Below are 22,686 nucleotides of genomic sequence, written 5' to 3'. Positions count from 1 at the left end.
CATCTTTAGCAGTGGGATGAAGGATAAGCCATATGTCCACCAATCTTAGGGATTGTAGGTGTCTTCTGAATCCCCGAGCCACCCCAGCAGAGACGGAGGACCTACCTGTAGTTGTATCTAACGTAGCGTCCAAGGGGAAGTTGATGTCCCCACCTAGAATGACTTGTAGACCGTCTGCAAACTCATCCAAAGTGGCAAATACTGTGGAGGCGAACGCGGTCTGTACTGTGTTAGGGAAGTAGACATTCACTATTACAATAGAGGAGAGAGACATCTTAAGAAAAATGTACCGGCCTGAACCATCAGATACAGTATTCAGTATGGTGCATGGGACTGACATGTGGACGGCTATAGATACCCTGCTAGTTTTGGAGTCAGCAAATGTGCTATGAGCCCATACCGAGAAGCACAGATTCCTGCAGGAGGGAACATGTCCCGATTTAAAGTGCGTTTCCTGCAGGAGGGCTATAGTAACCCCCTGTTTTTGAAGATTATACAAAATTAGTTTTTTCTTGGCGGGTTCATTCAAGCCATTGGCATTGTATGAACATATCTTGATAGAGGACATAGTGCTATTTGTGAAATTTCAATTGCGGAATTGGTATACCGAGGAATAGAGTTGGGTGGAAAAGACAAAAGGGAGGACAAGGTGAACCGGGGGAGACAAACAAACATAGCACAAAACTCTTGTAGACCAATAAGATATGGCACAAGTATTAAGTAAATCAGTAGAAGATTGGGAAAGAACCCCCCTCTGCTACCCTGTGAAGGCAAGGGAGAAGTAAAAGCCCCAACGAAGCGAAAGACCCTCCCCCCCACTCCTGCACATGAATTATTTCAAATATGAATTTTAAGTCTGCTACATGAGGCCTCCACAGGCCGATCCTAACAGACCGAGAGGTCCCCCCCCCCCACGCCACCAAAATGGCTACAAAGAGCACGGAGAGCCCCTCCAAGGGAAGCCCCTAAGTAAAAATTCTCAGACAGAAGAACCGAACCCGAACTTTTGTTTAACAATATAGGCATTAGATTAGATATAACATTGTAGAGAAGAACGGTATGATTCACGGTGTCTTCCTCTGCTTAGATGATCTGGGTGACACGTGGGACCTTGCAGGCAACGGTAGTGGAGATGACATGGTAGGCCAATCAGGTAGGGAGACCGTTGGCAATGCGAAAGTCTCCAAGAACTTGAGGAGATCTTCTGGGTCTTTGAATGTCGCCGATCTTCCCTCTTTTCTGGCGTGAAGTTGGAATGGGTAGCCCCATCGGTAAGTGATGTCTTTCTTTTAGAAGGGTAAGAATGGGCCTCACTGCTCTGCGTAGCTGGAGGGTCCTCCTTGAAAGGTACGCCAGCATCTGAATATGAGAGCCCCCAATCTCCAGCTTCTCTGACTTCTCTGTCAGGCAGCTTTCAGAATGTCCTCCTTTTTTTTTAAAAAAAAAGTGTACTCGGCACACAATGTTTTTGGATATAGCTGAGTCAGTTGGTCTAGGGCCCAGAGCTCTATGTATCAATATAGAGTGGAACTGTTCCGATTAGTAGGGAGCCAAACAGAGACTAGATCGTTGCCTCCAGGTCACTTGTTTGGACCATTTCAGTGACTCCTCTTATCCGCAAGTTGTTTCTGCAGTGATTATCTATGTCGTCTAGGTGGAACAACAATTGAGATATTTGTTGGGAATGGGCCTTCAGTACTTTCTGATGATCATCTGAGGGTCCGTGTATAGCCTCCTGTGACTTTTCTGAGGCTTCAACACGGTGGCCCAAGTGTTTAATTTCCCCCTTCAGTACCTCCATCGCCGCGTGGTAGGTCTGCTCCAGCCTGAAGACGGATTTCTCCAAGTCTTCCTTCGTGGGTAAAGCTTGCAGCTGAGCCTGGAGGTCCCATTCCCTGGCAGATGCGCACGAGGAAGGGCTTCCCGAGTCTCCTTCTGAAGGTGAGGAGTGCGCACTCCCATCTTGGGAGTAGCCTGCGGTCCTGCTGTGTTAGGCTGGGAGCTGAAAAACGTTTGAATGCCGACGTTTTCTTTGCTGGTGTTCGGTCTCAGAGGTACCCTTAGCCGTTTTTAGACCCATCTGGCTGGTGTGCTGGTGTGTCTTTTCCCTTGGACAGCTATGATATCAGGAATGATGGGAGAGCCGCTCTCTCATGTCCTACTCTGCCATGAGCAAGCCACGACCCCCCGAGGCAGTACTATCTGTACCTACATCATTTACATGGAGAAACAGGGAGGCAGTACTATGTGTACCTACATCATTTACAGAGAGAGACAGGGAGGCAGTGCTAGGTGTACCTACATAATTTACATGGAGAAACAGGGAGGCAGTACTATCTGTACCTACATCATTTACAGAGAGAGACAGGGAGGCAGTGCTAGGTGTACCTACATAATTTACAGAGAGAGACAGGGAGGCAGTACTATCTGTACCTACATAATTTACAGGCAGAGACAGGGAGGCAGTACTATCTGTACCTACATCAATTACATGGAGAGACCGGGAGGCAGTACTATCTGAACCTACATTAGTTTCATGGAGAGACAGGCAGTACTATCTGTACCTATATCATTTACAGAGAGAGACAGGGAGGCAGTACAATCTATACCTACATCATTTACAGGGAGAGACAGGGAGGCAGTACAATCTATACCTACATCATTTACAGGGAAAGACAGGGAGGCAGTACTATCTGTACCTGCATAATTATTTTCTTTATTATTAAAAAATAAAGACATTCCAAAATTATTCAAAACAGAAAAAAATACAATATAATCACATAATAAAACATAATACATAATAAAACACATAATAAAAATAGCCCCAATGGAAAACAGGAAATCAGGCAATTAGAAAAAGTAAAAAAAGCAAGAAAACAAAAAAGAAAAAAAAAGATCCATATCTGTAGCTAAAGCATAACAGTATGACACAGGGACGCCGCACTACAGTATCTGTACAATAAGAAACAGGGAGGCAGTACTATCTGTATCTACATCAGCAATATATCACACACAGATAGATTATGAAGAACAGATCTTCGGTAATAACCATATCTACAGGAGTGACTCCTGGTCTTCACCGGCTATTCCACTGCTGTGAATGACTGTCATTTATTTGCTTTGCATCAAACCACAAACACCCCTCATGTCCGAGATTGTAACATGAGATTTCAGTAAATTTAAATACTGGGAGACTGCAAATCACATGAAACTGTGGAAAACAAGAATCGGGATTCACAAGCAGGGTCTGTGGATAGTCCAGACAGGCCACCGGCAGGTACAGCGCACAGGCAGTAATTACCGAATCATTACAGCGAGGTAATTAATATCAGCGGCTATAAGCCTGCGGACACTTTAACCAGGTTTCTATTAATATTCGGTCTGTTTTAAAATAACCAGGAAACTCATACGATCCTGCTTCCATCCCTTGCATTAATGTCCACAGAGCTTGCAATCTACTTGCACTGTGTAATTGACTGCTTGGCAGATGAAAGCTATCAGCAAATACATAAAATAAGAAAACTCCCTGATAATTAATTAGATAAAGACTGTTAATGGCTTGCACCAGCTGATAGGAGCTCACAGATGGCTAAACATTTGGCTGAAGAAAACGACATGAGATTATTGTTTCCGAGCTTCTTAGACAGTGAAATAGGCAAATGGTAAAGCACGGCTGAGTCTGTCGGAGAAAAATCTCAGAAGATCTGCTGCAGCCGAGCCGAGGTCCTAAAAGAGTCAAAGCATACTTTTCCTGACATGACCCACTGAAACTTAACGAAAGGTTGGCAGTTAACACCCTACAATTCCCAAAATGCTATGAAGCAGAACATAGATCTTTGTTAATTGTAGTCTTTAAAAAAGAAAAAATCTGAGAAAAAAATAATAAAAAAGGATTGCTGGTAGATTTCAGCTCTAAAGGAGTCTGCACAACTGTAAATGCAGCTCTGGAGAATAATACAAGATGTAACTCAGGATCAGTACAGGATAAGTAATGTATGTGCACAGTGACTGCACCAGCAGAATAGTGAGTGCAGCTCTGGGGTATAATACAGGATGCAACTCAGGATCAGTACAGGATAAGCAATGTAATGTATGTACACAGTGACTGCACCAGCCGAATAGTGAGTGCAGCTCTGGAGTATAATACAGGATGTAACTCAGGATCAATACAGGATAAGTAATGTATGTACACAGTGACTGCACCAGCAGAATAGTGAGTGCAGCTCTGGAGTATAATGCAGGATGTAACTCAGGATCAGTACAGGATAAGTAATGTAATGTATGTACACAGTGACTCCACCAGCAGAATAGTGAGTGCAGCTCTGGAGTATAATACAGGATGTAACTCAGGATCAGTACACGGTAAGTAATGTATGTAGACAGTGACTACACCAGCAGAATAGTGAGTACAGCTCTGGGGTATAACACAGGATGTAACGCAGGATCAGTACAGGATAAGTAATGTAATGTATGTACACAGTGACTCCACCAGCAGAATAGTGAGTGCAGCTCTGGAGTATAATACAGGATGTAACTCAGGATCAGTACAGGATAAGTAATGTAATGTACACAGTGACTGCACCAGCGGAATAGTGAGTGCAGCTCTGGAGTAGAATACAGAATGTAACTCAGGATCAGTACAGGATAAGTAATGTATGTACACAGTGACTACACCAGCAGAATAGTGAGTACAGCTCTGGGGTATAACACAGGATGTAACGCAGGATCAGTACAGGATAAGTAATGTAATGTATGTACACAGTGACTCCACCAGCAGAATAGTGAGTGCAGCTCTGGAGTATAATACAGGATGTAACTCAGGATCAGTACAGGATAAGTAATGTAATGTACACAGTGACTGCACCAGCAGAATAGTGAGTGCAGCTCTGGAGTATAATACAGGATGTAACTCAGGATCAGTAATGTATGTACACTGTGACTGCACCAGCGGAATAGTGAGTGCAGCTCTGGAGTAGAATACAGGATGATACTAAGGATCAGTATAAGAAAAGTAATGTATTTAAAAGTAACTAAAGTTTATTAGAGACAGAATTAGGCCTCATGCACATGAGTGTGTGCCAGCCGGGCCGTGCTGTGGGCCGCAAATTGTGCTCCGCAATGCATGGGTACCGACCGTAGTGCTATCCGCATGCACTACCTTTTTGCTGTGCGGAGGCACGGACAGAAACCCCATGGAAGCACTCTGTTCCACACCGACTTTCCGGATTGGGAACCCATTCCAACGGGTCCACATCCGTGATGCGGGGTGCACACAGCCGGTGCCTATGTATTGCGGGCAACGGCCGTGTGCATGATGCCTTGCCCTAACTTTTTAAATCGCTGCGGTTCGAAAGCCAGGACCCCCACTGATCATGAGAACAGATTGCATGGGACTGCTGGAGATAGCCGAGGGCTGTTCTTGGCAGTCCCATAGACTCTGATTGGAGTGGCCGTGCTCATGCTCGACCAGCGATCGACTGTCTACAGACCTCTTCTTACTCCTACAGGAACCAGACCGTTCTCATTACTTAACAAATATTATGGAGAAGTAAAATGGTCGCCAACATAGCAGCGGGGCGCTGGCCTCGGGATTACTGGTTGGTCTTACAAGACAAAAATATAGAAAATAAAATCCAGCCGACCCGGACAATTCCATGTTTATTGCCTAAGACGGCAATGTAGGAGAACGCCCGCCGCTCCTGGCGCGTCCAAATTCTACATTTATTCCAGTATGCTATTTGCTGCATAAAGGAGTGTTGGGTCCTCCCGGGGGGCCGCGTGGTAAAAGGCCGGTTGTGTCGCTATTAAGCTCCAAGTAGAAATACGGGGGAGCCGTACGTGGCTCCCGCTTCTTCTATGTGTGCTTGATAGATTAAAATGAACAGTTACTGACAAACCTGACCCCCTGCGGATGATCGCAGAATTCATTTGCCAAGGCGCGCGTAATTTGGTATTTTTAGAGCAGGAAAGGAGCAGAGTAGAAGAAAATAAAAATATGTTTTTTCTTCTCGTCTCCGAGAACAGTCTGTGATCAAAAACCCGGGGTGCAAAACACACAACTTCTAATCTTAACAGGATCTCGAGCTGAAAATGTAACTCGCTCAGATCCAGGTACAAATTCCACATCATAATCATCATCATTTCAGAAACACTAATAATCTGCAGCGTTCTGCAAGGGAACAGCGCACGCAGAGGAATGTGGATGCCAAGGCGAAAACATGTAAATGGCGTCTCTTTGGCGGCACCAGACAACGGTCGTACTAATGACCAGCATGCCTGGTTACACTCGCCACCACTGTCGGTGCGCCACCTGTCGGCGGGTCGTGTTATCGGTATTCATTTTAATGGAGCTGAGCTGCAATACCAGTCACAACCTGCAGACGGGTGAGGCGCTGTTTGCCGGAGAAAGCAGCCAAGTTTTCCAATCTTGCTTTTAACCCCATCTACCCTCGGCAATTTAGCATTTTTGTTTTCTTAACTCCCTGCCTAACTTTTTTATTTTTCCGTTCACATAGGCTTGTTTTTTTTTTTTTTTTTGGCAAATTACCTTTTTCTTTTCATCGCCGTATTTTGACCCCCATTTTATAGTTATGTCTACGGTCTGTGTGAGGGCTCGTTTTTGGAGGTTGATCTTTAGCTTTTATTTATACCATTTTGGGGTGTGAGACTTTTTGGTCACTTTTTATTCAATTTTTTGGAAGGTGAAGTGATAAAAAAAAAAATATCAAATTGGCCATTTTGATGAATTTTTTTTCCATATGGGATAAATATTTTAACATTTTAATAGTACAGGCATTTTCACATGCAGCGATGCCTATGAGGTTTATTCTTTTCATTGTTTATTTTTATTCTGAGGAAAGGGGGGGGGGGGTCAATTTTAGCTTTAGATATTCATGCAGCCTTCTGTCAGCTCCTGACACCTTCCCAAAACAGCTGGGCGTCGGACCCCACTGATCTGAGGATCGGCCATCAATATCAAAGCCCCAGAAAAATCCTTTTAATCAAAGTCTACTCTACATTCCTATGATGCATGCCATTTCATGTGACTCGGGGTCAAGCCGCAAAGGCCATTTTAACCCCTTGGAGCAATGATTTGCATGTGACCCTCCATAACATATGATAGATGTAAGTTCCTACCCTGGGGGTAGCTGCTCAGTCCATACCATGTACACACTGCGGTCACACATCAGATCTGATGTCTGTGGCCGCTCATAAATCTGTCACCTATCATGTGCGGGAGCAGGGCGGGCGTCACTTCTACGTTTCCTTACCATCTTTGGGTTCTGTAGAAGGATCTGCGCTGGGAGCTTCAGGTACCAGAGGTGCACAAGTGAGGTGACCCGGGGAGGGGGGCGCTGGTGCGTGTTGTAATAAGGAAAATAATAGTTTTCACTTGTCACAGATCAGCGCCTTGAGCTTGTCGTAAGACCCCGCTGGCGGCGGCCCGCTCCTCAAAACATCTGCCATCATATAGGAAATGAAAAGCATGTGATGACTGTATATGTGTCAGCGCACGACTCCCCCGACGCTATTACTGGTTGTGACGAGACTGTAATTTATTTATACAAAGTGAACAGTGCTTCAAAAACTGACAGTGTACCGCTACACCCCGAGGAAGGATGTGTGATTACATCATATAGTATTCCACTACAGAACAACTCAAGACAGCGAACTTCCATTACCTGTTCATATTCCTATTCTCACCTAAAGGAGCAGTATTATAGTAGTTATATTCTTGTACATAGGAGGCAGTATTATAGTAGTTATATTCTTGTACATAGGAGCAGTATTATAGTAGTTATATTCTTGTACATAGGAGCAGTATTATAGTAGTTATATTCTTGTACATAGGAGCAGTATTATAGTAGTTATATTCTTGTACATAGGAACAGTATTATAGTAGTTATATTCTTGTACATAGGAGCAGTATTATAGTAGTTATATTCTTGTACATAGGAGGCAGTATTATAGTAGTTATATTCTTGTACATAGGAGCAGTATTATAGTAGTTATATTCTTGTACATAGGAGGCAGTATTATAGTAGTTATATTCTTGTACATAGGAGGCAGTATTATAGTAGTTATATTCTTGTACATAGAAGCAGTTTTATAGTAGTTATATTCTTGTACATAGAAGCAGTATTATAGTAGTTATATTCTTGTACATAGGAGGCAGTATTATAGTAGTTATATTCTTGTACATAGGAACAGTATTATAGTAGTTATATTCCTGTACATAGGAGCAGTATTACAGTAGTTATATTCTTGTACATAGGAGCAGTATTATAGTAGTTATATTCTTGTACATAGGAGCAGTATTATAGTAGTTATATTCTTGTACATAGAAGCAGTATTATAGTAGTTATATTCTTGTACATAGGAGGCAGTATTATAGTAGTTATATTCTTGTACAGAGGAGCAGTATTATAGTAGTTATATTCTTGTACATAGGGATAGCATTATAGTAGTTATATTCTTGTACATAGAAGCAGTATTATAGTAGTTATATTCTTGTACATAGGAGCAGTATTATAGTAGTTATATTCTTGTACATAGGAGGCAGTATTATAGTAGTTATATTCTTGTACAGAGGAGCAGTATTATAGTAGTTATATTCTTGTACATAGGGATAGCATTATAGTAGTTATATTCTTGTACATAGAAGCAGTATTATAGTAGTTATATTCTTGTACATCGGAGCAGTATTATAGTAGTTATATTCTATTCTTGTACATAGGAGCAGTATTATAGTAGTTATATTCTTGTACATAGGAGCAGTATTATAGTAGTTATATTCTTGTACATAGAAGCAGTATTATAGTAGTTATATTCTTGTACATAGGAGCAGTATTATAGTAGTTATATTCTTGTACATAGGAGCAGTATTATAGTAGTTATATTCTTGTACATAGGAGCGTATAGTAGTATATTCTTGTACATAGGTAGCATATTAGTAGTATTCTTGTACATAGGAGCAGTATTATAGTAGTTATATTCTTGTACATAGGAGGCCAGTATTATAGTAGTTATATTCTTGTACATAGGAGGCAGTATTATAGTAGTTATATTCTGTACATAGGAGCAGTATTATAGTAGTTATATTCTTGTACATAGGAGCAGTATTATAGTAGTTATATTCTTGTACATAGGAAGCAGTATTATAGTAGTTATATTCTTGTACATAGGAGCAGTATTATAGTAGTTATATTCTTGTACATAGGAGGCAGTATTATAGTAGTTATATTCTTGTACATAGGAGCAGTATTATAGTAGTTATATTCTTGTACATAGGAGCAGTATTATAGTAGTTATATTCTTGTACATAGGAGCAGTATTATAGTAGTTATATTCTTGTACATAGGAGGCAGTATTATAGTAGTTATATTCTTGTACATAGGAGGCAGTATTATAGTAGTTATATTCTTGTACATAGGAGCAGTATTATAGTAGTTATATTCTTGTACATAGGAGGCAGTATTATAGTAGTTATATTCTTGTACATAGGAGGCAGTATTATAGTAGTTATATTCTTGTACATAGGAGGCAGTATTATAGTAGTTATATTCTTGTACATAGGAGCAGTATTATAGTAGTTATATTCTTGTACATAGGAGGCAGTATTATAGTAGTTATATTCTTGTACATAGGAGGCAGTATTATAGTAGTATATTCTTGTACATAGGAGCAGTATTATAGTAGTTATATTCTTGTACATAGGAGCAGTATTATAGTAGTTATATTCTTGTACATAGGAGGCAGTATTATAGTAGTTATATTCTTGTACATAGGAGGCAGTATTATAGTAGTTATATTCTTGTACATAGGAGCAGTATTATAGTAGTTATATTCTTGTACATAGGAGCAGTATTATAGTAGTTATATTCTTGTACATAGGAGCAGTATTATAGTAGTTATATTCTTGTACATAGGAGCAGTATTATAGTAGTTATATTCTTGTACATAGGAGGCAGTATTATAGTAGGTTATATTCTTGTACATAGGAGGCAGTATTATAGTAGTTATATTCTTGTACATAGGAGGCAGTATTATAGTAGTTATATTCTTGTACATAGGAGGCAGTATTATAGTAGTTATATTCTTGTACATAGGAGGCAGTATTATAGTAGTTATATTCTTGTACATAGGAGCAGTATTATAGTGGTTATATTCTTGTACATAGGAGGCAGTATTATAGTAGGTTATTCTTGTACATAGGAGGCAGTATTATAGTAGTTATATTCTTGTACATAGGAGCAGTATTATAGTAGTTATATTCTTGTACATAGGAGGCAGTATTATAGTAGTTATATTCTTGTACATAGGAGGCAGTATTATAGTAGTTATATTCTTGTACATAGGAGGCAGTATTATAGTAGTTATATTCTTGTACATAGGAGCAGTATTATAGTAGTTATATTCTTGTACATAGGAGCAGTATTATAGTAGTTATATTCTTGTACATAGGAGGCAGTATTATAGTAGTTATATTCTTGTACATAGGAGCAGTATTATAGTAGTTATATTCTTGTACATAGGAGGCAGTATTATAGTAGTTATATTCTTGTACATAGGAGCAGTATTATAGTAGTTATATTCTTGTACATAGGAGGCAGTATTATAGTAGTTATATTCTTGTACATAGGAGCAGTATTATAGTAGTTATATTCTTGTACATAGGAGGCAGTATTATAGTAGTTATATTCTTGTACATAGGAGCAGTATTATAGTAGTTATATTCTTGTACATAGGAGCAGTATTATAGTAGTTATATTCTTGTACATAGGAGCAGTATTATAGTAGTTATATTCTTGTACATAGGAGCAGTATTATAGTAGTTATATTCTTGTACATAGGAGGCAGTATTATAGTAGTTATATTCTTGTACATAGGAGGCAGTATTATAGTAGTTATATTCTTGTACATAGGAGGCAGTATTATAGTAGTTATATTCTTGTACATAGGAGGCAGTATTATAGTAGTTATATTCTTGTACATAGGAGCAGTATTATAGTAGTTATATTCTTGTACATAGGAGCAGTATTATAGTAGTTATATCTTGTACATAGGAGCAGTATTATAGTAGTTATATTCTTGTACATAGGAGCAGTATTATAGTAGTATATTCTTGTACATAGGAGGAGTATTATAGTAGTTATATTCTTTTACATAGGAGCAGTATTATAGTAGTTATATTCTTGTACTTAGGAGGAGTATTATAGTAGTTATATTCTTGTACTTAGGAGCAGTATTAGTTATATTCTTGTACATAGGAGGCAGTATTATAGTAGTTATATTCTTGTACATAGGAGGCAGTATTATAGTAGTTATATTCTTGTACATAGGAGGCAGTATTATAGTAGTTATATTCTTGTACATAGGAGGCAGTATTATAGTAGTTATATTCTTGTACATAGGAGCAGTATTATAGTAGTTATATTCTTGTACATAGGAGCAGTATTATAGTAGTTATATTCTTGTACATAGGAGGCAGTATTATAGTAGTTATATTCTTGTACATAGGAGGCAGTATTATAGTACTTATATTCTTGTACATAGGAGGCAGTATTATAGTAGTTATATTCTTGTACATAGGAGCAGTATTATAGTAGTTATATTCTTGTACATAGGAGGCAGTATTATAGTAGTTATATTCTTGTACATAGGAGCAGTATTATAGTAGTTATATTCTTGTACATAGGAGCAGTATTATAGTAGTTATATTCTTGTAGATAGGAGCAGTATTATAGTAGTTATATTCCTGTATATAGAACTTGTAGATAGAACTTGTAGATTCTGAAAGGCACCAGTTTCTAAGTACATAGATATATCCGGGCACACGTGTAGCTGCCGGTTGGGACCTTTCCCCCGATTTGCCTATTAGCGCTCACTCTTTTCTGTGTCCTTCCCTGAGGATTTCTCGTGACACTTTGAATTTGAAGTTTAAACGTATTTCTCTAGTACTAGACGCTGTAAGCAAAGTGCTTAGAGAGTGATGGAAGAACATGGGATTTCTCGTGCTTGCTTAAACTTCGTTGATGCCCTTACAATCCTGGCAGGCTGCAGCATGGGCCAGATGGGGAGAGGTAATGGAAAGTGACAGCACGGCTCTGGGCAGGGACCATGAAGGACACGAGCAGCAGTGTTTTACCTAATGGCAAGCGGAGAGGAACGGGATGTCACAGTGCAAACACCACCATTGAAGGTAACAATAATTATATTTTTGCACCAGTCTGCTCGGTGCTTTTTCCAACCACCCAGAGCACCCTGGGACTTGTAGTGGAACATTTGACGAGTCAGAAAGTTGCCTCTGCAGTGACAAGAAGAGACACCTCTATATTTATGGCCATACATCTTCTACTTGCTCTCTACTGCCCCTATAGGCAGAATGCAACATAACTACTTTTATCTCTCTTTGGCCCCTCTTGTTGCTTTTTTCTTTCATTTTGGCTTAATTCTACCGTCTGCCCTGAATCATACACCCTCTTTTTAATTTTATAGAGGGGGGTCCTCTGTTCTTTTTCCTCATCTCCTGGCCTTAGTGGAGCGGCTACAAAGAGCATCTCTCCCTCTGGTGGTCCTGACCTGTTATGCATTTACTTAGACGGACACTGTGTAATGCTTAATCTCAGCTGTGGTGGCGCTGCAGGGAGACTCAACCCCGCAGTTTATACCTGATGGCCAGGGGTCATGAGCTTAGTGCTAAGGGACACACGTTTTCTAATCATTTTGGATGGTAAAAGAGGTGTTATTTGTGAATAATGACTGATCGCCTAGTGGGTAGGGGTACTACATATTAAAGAGGGTCCTCCTCCAAGGACAATCTCCTCTTGTTAAGAGCGGTACCATCCCAATAACCAGATCAGCCATTTGGTCCCCAGCTGTAACCTGTGGGGAAACCTGGCAGTAAGCGTTTTATTTTCCTGCAGCGCCACCACAGGTGAAACTAAGCATTACACAATTCCTTTCAAATCAATGGATTTTCTATGTATTACAGGGGCAGGTTCTTCAGATTAAGAGACACACTCTGTGACCGCTCTCCAATCTGAACACAGGACCTCCTTTTCTTAAAGGGGTTATCGGAAGGGGTCCGAGTTCTGGCACCCACGCCGATCAGCTGTTACGGGGAGCTCTGGTGAGCATAGCCGGCTCCCGGCATCTCTCCCAAGCACAGCGGCTGTCAATGGGGCTAAGCTTTAACTAGGACATGTGACCGATGTACGGTGACATCACTGGCCTAGGAAGAGGCTGCGGTGCTCACAGAGTGCTAGCCTCCTCTAACAGCTGATCGTCAGGGGTCTCTCGTGTCAGACCCCCGCCAATATGATATTGATGACCTAATTCTGGGGATAGCGCATCAATATTTATTACCAGATAACCCTTTTAAGTACAAAAAATGGGTTTTCTCTACTGGACAACCCCTTTAAGGACATCTACATCTAATAGTTATTTAGAGCATGGGGCATTGATTATCACTTACTGTTCCGTAGCAGTAACCTATAGGTAGTCATTATCCATCCTGAGCCATCCTGGTTCATGAACAGAATGCCAGAACTAACAGTGAAGACTAAACCCTTGTCAGAGGCAAGGCTGCAGGCTGGTAGAGATCTGGTGTGCCTTCGGGTCTCTGGAAAGCTGGGTGCATTGTACTGGTAGCCACCAAGCACCTGTTAGCTATGGAGATGAACCCAATGACTCTGAATCGGCTCAGAATTGTGTGTCTTGTTCACAGGTAATCACTGGATTTTTTTGAGAAACGCTCTTTAGAAAGTGGTGCTGCAGCCATCTTACCGCTCTCCAGGAAAAGGCGAGTGAAGCCCAGAATAATTAGTAATGTAACAGCGTATCAGCCTCATTGATCTGAGTCATTGTCTTAATTAATATCATCCTACAATATTGTTTTCACACGTTTGGTTATGAATAGTACATTGACCCAAGGGCATCCTCTCATCCTAGTGATTAGTCAGACCCGACACCCCTGAGCTCCCGCCAAATGACAGGGGTGTAAATGCCCATTTACTTACACAGAGAAAAGCCATAGATGTATCCTAGAGAAGATGGGAGGGTGCAAGGACAGGCGCTCCTTTCTCTGTATTATCTGGATCACTCCCAGAGATGTGGCCATACATGCACATGATGCACATGTACTTACAATGGCCAATGTAACTCAGCGAGTGTGGACCCACTGTGCCTGCTGAACGAATTTGAGGGCATTGTCGAGGTGGACCCCTGGTTCTCACCCTATCGCAACCACACTGTGATCTGGACTTTGCTGCGGAGGACACCAAGCTGCTACCTCTAGGAGTAGAGTCTGTTCAGAGGCTGCTGAAGCAGGTGGGTCAAGAGACACTGGTCGGTGGCACCAACGGGACAGGCAAGAACATGGTCAGTGGACAAGCCAAGGTCAGGACAGGCAGAGTTTGTGCAGTATGGTAGTCAAGCTTTAAGTTAGCGCAGGTGGCACAGGGACAGAGTTTGGGCACAGGAGAACAGAACATAATAACAGCAATCTTGGAAAACTAGACAAGTGAGGAACCTAGAGCTCAGGCACATTACCAGAGAGGAAGGTGACCTATATATCTCAGGGAACGCTGCCGGTGGATGGGGTAAGATTAGCCCATGTGCGCTTGTGCTTTTAAGGGCACATGCCCTAAGGAAGTGAGGAGCAGGAAGCAGGTTGAGATGGCCTGCAATGCAAGAGCGTGTGGAGCAGCAGGGGCGTGAATCCTTCAGTGGCCATGCCCACCTCTCAAAGCTTTTGAAATTTCTGGGAATGCCCCTTTAAAAAAAAAAAAAAACTCTTGGCACTACATGCCCATTTGCTCCGTGCATAGGGAATGCACATCCTTGCACTCCACGCGTTGGTACCTGTGAAATGAACTCGCTCTGTGATGGTGTATAGACTTACGGGCACGAGTACAACATATTCTGCGCTTGGCACTTCTCTACCACACTTTATTTTCATCTAAAGTGACAACTGAGATGAAAACAAACTGAAAATAATTAATCAGCTATGTAAATATCAGGAGTCTTCATGCGCTCGGTCCCGTATGCTACACGTCTGCTTACAGTCACTCATCGCTGGCACGGGGATGGGCATGGGACCAAATTCCTCATCCTTGCTTCAAGCGCTAGGTAGAAAGGAAAAAAAATGAAAAAAAAAAACTGTGGCGCTGGCGGCTTTGGTGTCAGGTATACAATGGCCCTTAGACATTATCCTCTGACGGCTCTGTGTGTGAAATGCGTTGGCGCTTAGCGTCCACTTTCTAATACGCAGGTGTCCGCGACTGGCCTGATGCAGAAAAAAATAGTAATAATAAAATAAAAAGTGGTGGCCATTGTCAGGGGCTGCCAAACTAATTGGCAGTCTCAGCATAGAGGGAGCTGAAAACAGCCAGAGACTGCATTACCCTTTGTCACCTAGCAAGCGTGCGGCTGCCAGCTCCTCTCGATGCCGCCGCTTTGTGGGTAAGTGGAACACTTGAGACTTTGGATCTGGCAGGCAGGTACCGCGCAAAAGCAATGATTACTGGAAATGAGAAGCTGAGGAATTGCAGGAAACAAATAACAACGTGGGGAAAGGGGGGCTAATTTACATTGCCCTCTACCAGGGATCGGGGGCTATCGCACGCTAGTGGTGCGGTTGGACATGAGCTTTGTGTTAGGAGAAGGGCAGAGCAATATTATTATTTTTCCCCAGCATAAACAGCGCCACATATTCCACTGGTCATGTATGGTACTGCAGCTCAGAAAATAATCTGCAGACTTCCGGGTAACTCTCAGACTCCATGATCTCCCTGAAGCCCCTGCTGGATCAGTGTCTGCACAGATCACCTTCTGTTGGGTTTCACTCTTGGGAGATTTAAAGGGGTATTCCGTGGTGTTGAGCGAAGCGAGCTTCGGATGCTTCATCTGAAGATGCGTCGTTCAAAACTTTGTAATAATACTGTATGTAGATTCATCTCCGTACAGTATTAGAATGTATGGGCTCCGATGAGCCGAAGTATGTTATTCATGAATAACTAACTTAGTCTCATCGGAGCCCATACATTCTAATACTGTACGGAGATGAATCTACATACAGTATTATTACAAAGTTTTGAACGACGCATCTTCAGATGAAGCATCCGAAGCTCGCTTCGCTCAACACTATCAGTCCCAGTGGTAGGACCCCCCACCAAAACGGGGGCCCGTACCCCGAAACGGACAGAGCAGCTGGTCGGAAATGTGCGCCGCTGCTCCATTAATTTCTATGGAGCGGCGGAGATCGCCGAGTACAGCGCTCCCATAGAAATGAATGGAGAGGCGGAGGGCACTTCCGACCAGCCACTCTGTCCATTTCAGGGTACGGGCCCCCGTTCTCATGATCGGTGGGGGTCCTACCGCTGGGATCTGATTCCCTATCCTGTGGAAAGAGGATAACTGGTTATAACTGGAATATCCCATTATATATTAATAATATATACATATATGTCAATTTTATGCTTTTAAAAGACAGCGCAGTGACCTGCACTTTGCTCACAAAAGTGACTGACAGACAGATAGGACTGCGCATCGACACCAAGGACGGTCCATGGATAACACTGGAAAACTTTTATCCTGATCTTAGAAAATCTATTTAAATGCAGCTTTGGAAGTGACTGGAGTATAAGGCATGATGCATTTCAGCAGCACTATAGGAGAAGTAAGGCAGTGGAAGGTTTACACTATAAGACAATGGTTGCCGTCGATAGAATTTATTCTGCAGCAAGGAAAAGAGCTGCCCGCTCCTGCTGAACGAAGTCATATAGCAAAACTGCCGCCGAAAGCTGGCACCGAAGAGCTGAAAACAACTCCTCTGCCAACGTATCGGGCCAGATGGAAAATGTGGGCGCAGTGGAGCCTACAGAGAAAAGCAGTGGCCAGATCTCTTCCTACACGGCTACCTGTCAGAATGGTTAGAGTTAACCTGTCATCGTCTGGTAAACTATGCTATATTAACAGCAGCATGGAAAGCAACAAGAGACAGTGGGCTAACAATCTAATGGCCCCTCCACTATATGGATGGGTCCTATCTAATACTCCAGTCACATGCAAAGCTTTCCCCGAAATTCTGCATGCTGCCTCTTGGAATCCATCACTATTGTATCCCTCAGTAAATTCCTGGATACTGTGAAATATTCACCTTTTTCTATATATCGAACCTCTATACAACGTGCCCACTACCGTTTCTAGTAGAGTATGCTCAATGCAGACACTGAACCAGCAGAGGCCTAAGAGTGAGCAAGAAACCAGCAGAATCTTCAGTGCAGCTCTGACTGTGACTGCAGAAGGAGGCAACTTAAAGGGAATGTGTCACGCATATTTTTATTCACTTTTCATTAAAACCAGATACTGATGCTTATTCTTTTGTTTCTAAACTGTTTGCAATTTTTAGATTTTTTTTTTTTTTTTTCTGTACAGGACTATGGAGGCGGCCATGTTGCATCTACTGCTGTTAACAGCATTTAGACATTTGCTTGTCAGCAGCCACGTGGACTACAGGAACCTGCAGACTGGAGATGACACATTGACATTAGAGGGAGAGTTTTGTGGTCATGCTCTGTGAACTCTATGGAGGGGTCACTGTTCAGGGAGGAGGAGGTGAGCTGTGTCCATCACATATTGTGAAGGGTGGATCCTGTGCTATCTATATACATAGGCGCTACCTGTCCTTGTAATCCTGCCTGTGATGATGATATACGGTATGAGAGTGGGGAAGAGATATCTACAGAACAGGAAGTGTCCGCTTAATATAAGGCTCAGAGCTAATTGTGCAGGGAAGGGGAGGATGCAAACTTTGTCCATCACCTATCATCAAGGGTGGATCATGATATATATATCACTTGTCACTGTTATCCTGCCTGTGATGATAATGATAGGACTCTGGAGAAGTGATATCTATAGAACAGGAATTGCCAGTCTATTATGAGGCTCAGAGGTCATTGTGCAGGGAGGGGGAGATGTGAACTGTGTCCAACACCTAGTTAAGGAAGTATCCTGTCTTATCAATATATAGGAGAGGACTCCCCTGCATAACGAAAACAGGACGAATCCGTTTTGCAGCCCATAGACTATTATGACGGAATGAATAACGAAATCCCTCTAAAGGCGTTCCGTTATGCATTCCGTCATAGAATTGCGTTATGGTCCGTGGCAACGGAATCCATAACGCAATTCTGCTTTGACCACCAAACGAAGTGTGAACAAATTTCAAAATATGAAATTCGCTCGTCTCTAGTCAATGTCTCTGGAGGTTTTTATAGCACTGAAGGTATATGACAAAGCGCAGGGACGGTTGACTTTAGGTTTAGTGTCCCTTTAAATATCAGATTCCCAGCTACCAACCCATAGTGACAGCATCGTCCATCTTATCACAATTTATAATGTGGGAAAGGAGAAAAATAAAGTTGAGAAGCAAAGCCACAAATTAAGGCCCCCTGCACACGATCAGGTTTGAGGGCGGATTTTGCGCGCGGATATGCGTGCGGAAAATCCGCACCGTAGGTCATGTACATTGTATTCTATGAGAATTTTAAATTCTCAATGCACACGATGCGGATTTTTTCCGCACGGATTCTGACCTGCGGTGCGGATTTTTAAATCCGCGACATGTCAATTAATTTTTTTTTTTCCTGACCGGATTTTCTTTATTCACTTAGTGAAATCCGCATGCGGAAAATCCGCAAGCAAATCCGCAAGCAAATCCGCACCAATTAATGCGGATTGACCGCACAGATTTGCCTGCGAACACCTGCGGATTTCAGTGCGGATTCTCCGTACATGAATCCTGAACGTGTGCATGTACCCTAAAAGTGGTACAAAAGTACACCGTGCCACCGGCAGCGTTACGGTCAGCTGAGCAGAGTTACGAGCCGCTCCGAACAATATGCACAGCGGAAGACACCTTAAAGATGCTCCATAGAAAATACTTTACATGCAAGTGTCACTGAAACTAAAGCGACCGGAGAACGTGATTAGGTTGGAAAACCCGCAGGAATGAGACTCGGGTGGGGTGGATCAGGACTGGACAGCGCCACCATAATGCAGCCCCACGTATATATGGAAAAGGCGCTCGGACAGTAGTGACCGCTCTGCGGCGTCTCTCCGGGACGTGAATACATCTCCTCTCTTTCTTGTTCATTTGATTCCCCGTGCGGTGAAGATTTGTAGACGGTGTCAGCAGCTTCAAGTTTTGACATCTGGTACACATTTGCGCGCCCCCGGCACCTCCCGCACGTGATTAATTGCTCTCCGCACAGTCAGGTGAGGCAATGCAGGTAATGGGAGCAATGCTGATAATGCTGGGGATCTAGGGCACCCCCAGGACATCCCTGTAGGGCCCGCGCTCCACACTTCGGGATTTCTGCAGCTACAGATTGAAAGTCACTGTGTGAGGAGAACGGTTTTCAGGCTTCAGTGCCGGTGACATTTTCAAAAGCTCTATCTGGGTACGGGGGATTTTTATTCCCCTCCTCACACCGGAGCAGACGCATGAGCGGAGGAGAAGAACATGATGTCATTCAGGGCATAAAGCTGTTATGGGGAGGGAGTCTCTGCGTTAGGCTTCTTTCACACGACCGTATGGCTTTTTCAGTGTTTTGCGGTCCGTTTTTCATGGATCAGTTGTTCCGTTTTTTCTTTCCGTTTTTCCGTATGGCATATACAGTACACAGTATTTACATAGAAAAAAATGGGCTGGGCATAAAATTTTCAATAGATGGTTCCGCTATAACGGAACGGATACGTAAGACATACGGATGCATTTGCGTATGTGTTCCGTTATTTTTTGCAAACCTATTGAATTTAATGGAGCCACAGAACGGGATTTGCGGGCAATAATAGGACATGTTCTATCTTTAAACGGAAACGGAATGCATACGAAGTACATTTCGTTTTTTTTGCGGACCCATTGAAATGAATGGTTCCGTATACGGTGCACAAAAAACGGCCCGTAAGGGGGGGGGGGGAGACGGTTGTGTGAACGAGGCCTTAGGGTTCCCATCATTTTCCATGGTATAAAAAAAATCCATCTGCAACTTTGCAATATACTTTGTGGCTCAGTTTACCACCATTTTCAAGACCTCTGCTTGCTGTCTATGAATAGAAAACCGTGTAATTACATATGGAAGCTTAAAGGGGTAGTCCTAGCTAAACAGAGCGATAGGCCACAAATGTCAGATCAGAGCGAGTCCCAAAGGTGACACCTGTCTCGAGAACAGAGTCCCCCAAAGCACAAATCTCTCTCCTCATAGCTTGCTACAATGTATCAGCGCAGGTAAAACGTACCATCTATATATATATATATCACAGTGTATTGTAATTGTAACAACACCTCAGCTGTGAGAAAGCAGATTAAAAGGTTTTTCCATTTTATAAAATGATGGCAAATAGGACGCATCATAACTTTATGGTCAGTGGGGGTCTGACCTCTGGGACCCCCATCGATTCAGAGAATGAAGAGGACACCATACTGATTCAGTGCTGCGGCCCCTCTCTGTACAGGGGAGCTGTCAGCCGCCCAACCGCGCAGGAGCTGTCAGCCGCCCAACCGTGCAGAAAACTGCAGTAACCGCCCTTCACTGCAATAGTGCCCACTCAGGATCGGTTGGCGTGCCAGTTGTCAGACCCCCACTGATGATAAAGCCATGACTTATCCTAGTGATCTGCAATCACTTTAAGGGACTTTATCCTTTCGAATATCAGAAAACTGGGGTCTTCCACCCGCCAACTGAATGGAGCCGTAGTCACGCATGCCCGCCACTGCTCAAACTCTATACATTGATGGCGATCGTGCTTGGCTTTCTCCATCAGTCTCATACGCACTGAATGAAGCGGGGCAGCAAATTTATGACCACCGCATTTAATATGGATAGGTCCTTATTCTTACATCAGTGGGGGTAGAAATATTGGTACCCCCATCGATTACCACTACATTCACGGAAGATCTGGTGAGCGATGCAGGATCCCGGCCGCGCCATAAAATGTATAGTGGCTGTGAGTGATATTGCAGCTCTGCCCCTTTGCCTTGAATGGGGCCCGAGCTGCAACTAGGCTGTGCGACCGATGTACAGTGAAGTCACTGGCCTCAAGACGGGGGTCCCCAGGGTGACGCAACCCTGCAGATCTGATACATATCTTTTCCTGGATAACCCCTTTAAAGAAGTCTTCCGAAACTTTTGAACTAATGACCTATCCTCTGGATAGATCATAAGTATTTGATAGGTGGGGGTCCGACACCCAGGACCCCTGACGATCAGCTGTTTGATAAGGCACTGGTGCTCACAGTACGCTGCAGCCTTCGCCGTGCTCACCAAGCACAGCGCCGTACATTGTTCTTCTACGAGGCGGAGCTGCTCCTAGGCTATGTGACCGATGAACGTGTCGTCACTGGCCTAGGAAACGCAGAGGGAATGCCGCGGCCCTCTCAAACAGCTGATTGGCGGGGGTCCTGGGTGACAGACTCCCAACTATCAGATACTGATGATCAGATCCAGAGGATAGGTCATCAGTTACAAAGTCTTGAAAACCCCCTTTCACCTCTCCATTCACTTGAATAGGGCTGAGCTGCGCCTAGTCCACGTGACCGATGAACATGTCGTGACTTGGCCTAAGGAAAGCTGGAGTAGGCCGCAGCGCTACTGCCACGTCTGATGCCTTCTCAAACAGCTGATCGGCGGGGGTCTCGGGTGTCGGACCCCCACCGATCAGATACTGATGACCCATCCGATGCATAGGTCATCAGTTTAAAAGTCTCAGAAAACACTTTTAGGCTACTTTTACACTTGTGACAGAGTGATCCGGCAACCAGTTCCATCATCGGAACTGCCTGCCGGATCCGTCAAAACGTATGTCAACCGATAGCATTTGTAAGACGGATCAGGATCCTGATCAGTCTTACAAATGCATTGAAATGCTGGATCCGTCTTTCCGGGTGTCATCCGGAAAAACGGATCCAGCATGTATTTTTTTCATCTTTTTTCGGTCTGTGCATGCGCAGACCGGAGGCACTAATACATTCCTATGGAAAAAAATGCTGGATCCAGACGGAGATAAAACCGTAGCATGCTGCGGTATTATCTCAGTCCTGATCAGTCAAAAAGACTGAACTGAAGACGTCCGGATGCCTCCTAAAGGGATTGCTTTCCATTCAGAATGCATGGGGATAAAACTGATCAGTTCTTTTCCGGTATTGAGCCCCTAGGACGGAACTCTATGCCGGAAAAGAAAAATGCTAGTGGGAAAGTACCCTTAAATGGTTAAAAAGAAAAACAAGAAACAAATCCCATTCTCATTAACAGTTGAGGACCCAACGGTCAGACTCTCACTGATCACCTATACTATGGATAATTTATATATCTATTTCTCGGGCTACCCCTTTAAACTAGTCCTATTAGTACCTAGTCAGCAGTGATGTCCTACAACCCTGGGTTTAAATCCAAAGGAAACTGTGAGCTCAGGGACAGGATCTGACATGGAGAGGTCAGCGCTATCCCCCCAAAAAAATAAAAAATAAAATAAAAATACTCTTAGACTAGGAGCTCCAGAAAGAAGCCCCTCACTACTCCGAATACATAAAGTCTTCACATGCGCACAGATTAGATTTGCATCCATGGAGCAGCAAAGTTGAGATCCTGATAAATAACTAATTAGTGTCATTATAAAGCGGCG

The 22,686-nt window shown here is 43.0% G+C and overlaps 1 protein-coding gene across 3 annotated transcripts in view; it reads right to left on the bottom strand.

Moving 5' to 3' along the window:
* Nucleotides 1-22,686, bottom strand: part of CHCHD6 (coiled-coil-helix-coiled-coil-helix domain containing 6) — a 226,176-nt gene that overhangs the window by 38,523 nt on the left and 164,967 nt on the right. The window contains exon 9 of one of the 3 annotated variants that reach the window (XM_044301386.1): nt 14,979-15,128. The exons of the other annotated variants lie outside the window; for them this stretch is intronic. Within the exon in view, the coding sequence (XP_044157321.1) occupies nt 15,111-15,128 (18 nt within the window). The 3' untranslated portion in view covers nt 14,979-15,110. Of the gene's footprint in view, nt 1-14,978; nt 15,129-22,686 lie in introns of those variants that run through there. 3 annotated transcript variants of the gene reach the window in all.

The sequence above is a fragment of the Bufo gargarizans genome, chromosome 7, assembly GCF_014858855.1.
Source record: "Bufo gargarizans isolate SCDJY-AF-19 chromosome 7, ASM1485885v1, whole genome shotgun sequence".
Lineage (NCBI taxonomy): Eukaryota > Metazoa > Chordata > Amphibia > Anura > Bufonidae > Bufo > Bufo gargarizans.
Note: the sequence above shows the minus strand (reverse complement) of the source record. Positions and strands in the feature narration are given on the sequence as shown.